The following is a 6,561-nucleotide window of genomic DNA, read 5'->3' as shown; positions in this document are numbered from 1 at the left end:
ACCTCTGCCATCAGTTCGATCCTGACCGGCTCAAGGTTGACTCAGCCTTCCATCCTTTCGAGTTGGGTAAAATGAGGACCCCGATTGTTGAGGGCAAGACGTTGACTCTGTAAACCGCTTAGAGAGAGCCATAAAGCACTGTGAAGCGGTATACAAGTCTTAAGTGCTATTGCTATCTTCCTTCCTTCCTTCCTTCCTTCCTTCCTTCCTTCCTTCCTCCCTCCCTCCCTCCCTCCCTTCCTTCCTTCCTTCCCTCCCTTCCTTCCTTCCTTCCCTCCCAATGGTTAAAATACAGTATTTCAGGCTAACTCTGACCTCTGCCATCAGTTCGATCCTGACCGGCTCAAGGTTGACTCAGCCTTCCATCCTTTCGAGTTGGGTAAAATGAGGACCCCGATCGTTGAGGGCAAGAGGCTGACTCTGTCAACCGCTCAGAGAGGGCTGTAAAAGCACTGTGAAGCGGTACATAAGTCTAAGCACTAATGCTATCTTCGGGTAATGAGGCTGGCGAATCCTCTTGCGCCGTCCCAGCCGCAGAAGAAACTATTTCCCACAAGGTCCCTCTCAAGTTTATCTTCCGTGGGGCGAGGCCCAGTGGCCCACAAACGCAAGCCGGGGGCGGGGAGGAGGGAAGCCTCCTGTGGCTCTGACGGGCTTGGGAAAGGGGCTGCCTCCCCTCCACCCGTCGTGATGCCCCTCCGTAGCCTCGCCCTTCCCCTGGGATGTCCTCCCTGCTGGGGCCACAGACCCAGAACTCCGGCAGTGCTTTTGGCACCCTGGAACTGCGGCTTGGTGAGAGTTGGCCGCCCGGGTGCTCGGATCCGTCTGCCGAGCGGGGGAGGCCCTGCCCGTCCAAGCCAAGCCCTTGTCCTCGTCCGTCGGTCCGCTCCCCACCCCCCAGGATTATCTTGGTCTCCCCCCTCCTGCCCCCGCGGGGGGTCAGTCCTTGGCAGCAGAGACCCCTCCTCCTGCCCGAGGACGGTGTGCTTTTGAGAGTCCTGCCCGACAGGATGTCAGGAGAGCCGTCCTGTCGCTCATGAGGGAGGGGAAAGGGGGGTGGAGGTGGGGCTGCTTCCAGGAACAGCCTCTTCCTTGAGCCAGGAGTGGGTGGGGCCAGCAGGTTTGGGAGCCGGAGCCGGAGGGAGAGGGAGGAGGAGGAGAAGGAGGAGGCCTCCTGTGTGGAAGGGTGGCCCTTGCCCAGTGGGTGGACCCAGCCGCCGCTCTGACCTTTCTCCTACATTTATCCACCTGTCTCCCTCGCCTGCCCGGCCCACTGGTGGAGCAGCAAATAAAGGCCCCTCTCTTGAACTGGTTTCGCCCAGAGGGAGGCGCAGCACGGGCTGGAGCAGGGAGCCAGCGCTGCCAATGCTGGGCAGGGCTCAACGCAGCTTGGGCTGGCTGTTGCGGGCATCGATGCCAGCCGCCCGGGCCCTGCGGGGAGAAAGAGGCCTGCTCTCCTCCTGTCGGGGCTGCCTCCTCAAGGCTCCTGCTTGGGTGGGGAGGTCCCGTGTCCCGTCTTTCCGCCCGGGACGCTGGCAGCCGCCCCATGGAGCCTTCCCCCCGCCGCCGCACGGCAGCGCCGTCCCTCTCCCCCCAGGTGGATTTTGTCCTGGGTGCCGCGGCCTGCTGCATGGCCTGCGTGTTCACCAACCCGCTGGAGGTGGTGAAGACGCGGCTGCAGCTACAGGGGGAACTCTGCGCCCGAGGCTCGTACCCTCGCCACTACCGAGGGGTGCTGCAGGCCATGGTGGCCGTCCGACGGGCCGACGGACTCTGGGGCCTGCAGAAAGGACTGGCGGCCGGACTGCTGTACCAGGGGCTGATGAACGGCACGCGATTTGGCTTCTACTCCCACGCGGAGGACCTCGGCCTGACCCAGCAGCCGGGAGGGACCATGGCAGCCGGAGCTGTGGCCGGGGCCCTGGGGGCCTTCGTCGCCAGCCCAGCCTACTTGGTAAGCCTCTTGGTGGTGCTGATGGTGCCTATACTGGGCCGAGCCTTGGCTTTTTTAGGCCGTTGTTTTGCAGGTCAGGCCTGGAGGTTAGGGAGGGGGCAGCATCTCCTGGCTGCACCCCCGGTCATCTCCAAAGAGGACAGCCAGGGCTGCCCCTGCTACGAGCTCTGGTGAGGCTGGAGGTGCCTCTTTGGGGGTGGCCTTAAGGCAGTTCCCCTCTCCCCGGGGTGCTTCTGTGGGTACAGGGATGTGTTAAGCCTTAAGCAGACGAAGCACGTGCTTAAGGCACCAACGCCAAAAGTTGAGAAAGGAAGAAAAATATCTATCTATCTATCTATCTATCTATCTATCTATCATCTACCTACCTACCATCTATCTATCTGTCTATCTATACCTATCTACCATCATCTTTCTATCTATCTATCTATCTATCTACATACCTACCTACCTACCACCACCATCTAGCTATCTACATACCACCTACCTACCATCTACCTATCATCTATCTATCACCACCCATCATCTCACTACCATCTATCTATCTATCTACATACCTATCTACCTATCATCTATCTATCTATCTATCTATCTATCTATCTATCTACATACCTACCTACCTACCTATCTATCTAGCTATCTATCTATCTACCTATCTATCTATCTATCTATCTACCTATCTATCATCTACCTACCTATCTATCTATCTGTCTATCTACATACCTATCTACCTATCATCTTTCTATCTATCTATCTATCTATCTACATACCTACCTACCTACCTATCTATCTAGCTATCTACATACCTACCTACCTATCTATCTACCTATCATCTATCTATCTATCTACCTACCTATCTATCATCTACCTACCTATCTATCTATCTATCTATCTACATACCTATCTACCTATCATCTATCTATCTATCTATCTATCTATCTATCTATCTATCTATCTACATACCTACTCACCTACCTATCTAGCTAGCTATCTACATATCTACATCTATCTACCTATCATCTATCTATCTATCTATCTATCTATCTATCTATCTATCTATCTATCTACATACCTACCTACCTACCTATCTGCCTGCCTACCTACCTACCTACCTACCTACCTATCTAGCTATCTACATACCTACCTACCTATCTATCTACCTATCATCTATCTATCTACCTACCTATCTATCATCTACCTACCTATCTATCTATCTGTCTATCTACATACCTATCTACCTATCATCTATCTGTCTGTCTGTCTATCTATCTATCTATCTATCTACATACCTACCTACCTACCTACCTATCTGCCTACCTACCTACCTACCTACCTACCTACCTATCTATTTCTCTATCTATCTATCTATCTAACGCCAAAGCATTCCCTAAGTGACCTCAGAAGGGTTAGTGCAGGCCGAGGGAGGAGGAGGCCCGGGTGCAAGTCAGCAAGAGAGAGTTGGTTCACACACACAAACGCGCACACACTCTGCGGTCCTGGCCTCACCCCATTTCCTTTCCTTTTGCAGGTCAAGACGCACCTCCAAGCCCAAACGGCCTCTGCCATGGCAGTGGGACACCAGCACAACCACAAGGTCCGAGGGGGTCTCGCCTTCCTTGGTCCAGGACTCTGCCCAGGGCTGCCTTGGCGGAAAGCCTCGGCACGTGTCAGGGGTCACGGCGCTCCTGCCGGGCCTGAGCAGCTCCAGGCCTTGGCGGGAGCCTCTTTCCCGGCAGGGGGAGGCCGGGGGAGGCCTTGGGACCGCCAAGGAAGAGGGAGGGAGAGGCTGGCCGGTCCCCAGGGCAAACCACGGCGGCTGCATCGGCTGTCCGTCCCCAACCTGAGAGGGAAGCTCAACGCGCTGGCTTGGCAAAACTCTCCCACTCTCCACTCTGCAGTGGCCCAGGATGGCTAGCCGGCCTGCCTGAAAGGCGCTCAGCCCAGCCGGCTCTTCATCAGCCGACGCCGGGATGGAAGCTTCCTCGTAGCCGAGGCGTCAGCTGCCGGCAAAGCCCCCCCCCCAAACAGCCCACCTCACAGCAGACACACACGTGCACACATACACACCCAACTAAGCATCCTAGGCCAGTGCTGGCTAATATTTGTGCCCAAAGCGTGTGCGCACACATCCCCAAAATGCAGTGTGCATGCACCCCCCCACACACATGCACGTGCCTCCCACACACACGTCCCCTGAATCTGCCCCCCGCTTCCTGCATGCTTAGCAGAGACCCCCAAAGACCAGCTGGCTGGCAGGAGGCAAGTAGGCCCATGCAGAGCTGAGGTTGGGTGACGGCTCATGGGCCCCAGAGAAGGCGCCACCTCTGGTGCCCGTGCCACAGGTTTGCCATCCCAGGCCTCGGCAAAGAGTCCGCTCCTTTCACCCTTTTGTCTGTCCAGCTTCCCTGGTGAGGGATCATTTTGCCCAGCCGGCTCCGTTGCGTGGCCCCTGCTGAACAGGGCCGGGATCAGCGCGACGCCATTTTCCTTTCTGGGGTCGGAGTTGGCCCTGCAGGGGAGGGGAGGATCCTGCAGGCTAAGCTCCTCCTGTTTCAGGGAGCCCTCCCCTCCTCCCTGGCCCGAGGACGTGGGGCGCCGGGCTGAGTTGCTTGTCTTCTCCTGCCGCTTTGCAGAGCATCTCCGGGGCCTTTGAGGCCATCTATAAGCGGCAGGGCCTGCTGGGGCTGTGGCGCGGCGTGAGCGGAGCGGTGCCTCGCGTCACAGTGGGCTCCTCGGTGCAGCTGGCCACCTTCGCCTCGGCCAGGGAGTGGGTGGCAAGGCAGCAGGTGAGCAGGCCCTCTGTGTGTGTGTGTGTCCTGAAAGGGAGGCTCCCACGGGCGAATCGGAGGCTGGGCAAAGAGTTGGCCACCCCACATGCTCAGATCCAGAGGTGGTAATTCAGCCGGTTCTGGCCAGTTCTGGAGAACCGGTAGCAGAAATGTTGAGTCGTTTGGAGAACCGTCCAATCCCACCTTCCGACTGGCCCCACCAACCCCATATCTCTTCTCTGCCTCCCATCGAGTCCCAGCTGATCAGCTGGGTCTCCTTGGGTTGCCCTGCCCAGGAGAAGGGAGCTGGAAAGCAGGTTAGTGGGATGGGGATTCTGCAGGATCCTTCCCCTGCCACGCCCACCAAGCCACGCCACGACCACAGAACCCGTAGTAAAAACAAATTTGAATCCCACTATTGCTCAGATCTGTGCATGCCAGCAGCAGAGGCTCTGCTTGTCCAAGCCAGAAGCTTTGGGGAGCCCCTTGTGTCCCCCAAAACAGCAACTTCGTCCAGGCCAGAAGCTAGCGGAGCCCCTTTCGGCCTTTCCCAGCCACCCCGCTTCCCCCAGGCCTGTTCCCAAGCCGTCCACGGTGCAGCCTGAGGACCCTGGACTTTTTGGGGGACTCACCCCAAACGCTTCTTCTCTGCCTTTCCGGTTCCCAGTGGTTCAAGGAAGGCAGCTGGATGGTGGCCCTTGCTGGGGGCATGGTCAGCAGCGTGGCCGTGGCCGTAGCCATGACTCCCTTTGACGTGGTCAGCACGCGGCTCTACAACCAGCCGGTGGACGAAACGGGCACGGTGAGCTTCGACGGAGGGGCTCGATGCCCCCTTTGGGGCTGGGGGCGTGGGGCGGTTGCGGGAGAGGTTACCCCGTCACCTGCCCTGTCCTCCTCTTCCTCTTCCTCCTCCTCCTCCTCCCATGCAGGGCAAGCTTTACCGCGGCTTCTTCGACTGCGTCGTGCGGGTCTCGGGGAAGGAAGGCGTCCTGGCGCTGTACAAGGGCTTTGGCCCCGCTTACCTCCGCCTGGGGCCGCACACTGTCCTCAGCCTCCTTTTCTGGGACGAGCTGAGGAGGTTCACCGCCTGGTGGCAGGCCACCAGGTGACCCCCCCACCCCACCGCAAGCCGTTCAGGAGCCTCCAGCGGCCCCTGAGAGAGCAGGACGGCCGGGAGAGCGAGTGGCTCCTTCCCCCCCCAGCTGGAGCACCAGGATACAACCAAACAAAGTTGGGAAGGGACTTTGGAGGTCATCTAGTCCAACGCCCACCCCCATTCAAGCAGAAGACCTTCGGCCGCTCCAGACAAACCTCTGCAAAGATTTCTCCAATCATCCGGGTTATGATGCTCCCAGAAGGCAACTGGACTTACTTTCATGTGCGCGTGTGTGTGTGTGTGTGTGTGTGTGTGTGTCCTTTTTTTCCCCCCCTCCCTTTGAAAACGTTTCACTTCTCATCCAAGAAGCTTCCTCGGTTCTACCTTCTTCACTGTCCCGTTTTGTGACCTTCGGACAAGCAGCTGCGGGGTGTGTGTGTGTGCGCGCGTCCAGATACGGAGCAGTGAAGGGCATCCGGACAACAAAGGACGCCGGCAGAGCCAGTTGCAACCTTCGACCAAAGTGGAAGTTTCAACCACGGGCCGCCCCTTTTTGTGTGTGTGTGTGTTTGTGTTTGTGTTTGTGTGGTGGGGTCGGCCCCAAATAATTCACCCACCTGAGAAAGGACAGTTCCAAGCGGACAGACTGGATTTGACTCCTGCCTCGTCGTCCCCCCAGATTTCCCCCCCCCTACACACACGCACACACACACACACTTGACCCACACTCCAGGGCCCGAGTCAGA

At 57.8% G+C, this 6,561-nt stretch overlaps 1 protein-coding gene across 1 annotated transcript; it reads left to right on the top strand.

Annotated features, from left to right (window-relative positions):
* Positions 1–1,223: 1,223 nt before the first annotated feature.
* Positions 1,224–6,201, top strand: SLC25A34 (solute carrier family 25 member 34). Its single transcript, XM_026715900.2, has 5 exons — positions 1,224–1,954; positions 3,480–3,545; positions 4,585–4,737; positions 5,387–5,521; positions 5,649–6,201. The coding sequence occupies exons 1-5, from the start codon at positions 1,547–1,549 to the stop codon at positions 5,826–5,828; spliced, it is 942 nt and encodes a 313-aa protein (XP_026571685.2). The 5' UTR covers positions 1,224–1,546; the 3' UTR covers positions 5,829–6,201.
* The last annotated feature ends 360 nt before the right edge of the window (positions 6,202–6,561 follow it).

Source organism: Pseudonaja textilis, chromosome 18 (genome assembly GCF_049901715.1).
Source record: "Pseudonaja textilis isolate UNSWEBS1 chromosome 18, rPseTex1.2, whole genome shotgun sequence".
Classification (NCBI taxonomy): Eukaryota; Metazoa; Chordata; class Lepidosauria; order Squamata; family Elapidae; genus Pseudonaja; species Pseudonaja textilis.
The sequence above is the reverse complement of the archived record's forward strand: the minus strand, read 5'-3'. Positions and strand labels throughout refer to the sequence as shown.

Bases quoted from the DNA above. Each gene is read 5' to 3' on its own strand.
- SLC25A34 (XM_026715900.2), top strand. From the start codon at position 1,547: ATGGAGCCTTCCCCCCGCCGCCGCACGGCAGCGCCGTCCCTCTCCCCC. The intron at 3,546-4,584 runs GTCCGAGGGGGT...GCCGCTTTGCAG, and splicing joins GACACCAGCACAACCACAAG to AGCATCTCCGGGGCCTTTGA. The intron at 4,738-5,386 runs GTGAGCAGGCCC...TCCGGTTCCCAG, and splicing joins AGTGGGTGGCAAGGCAGCAG to TGGTTCAAGGAAGGCAGCTG.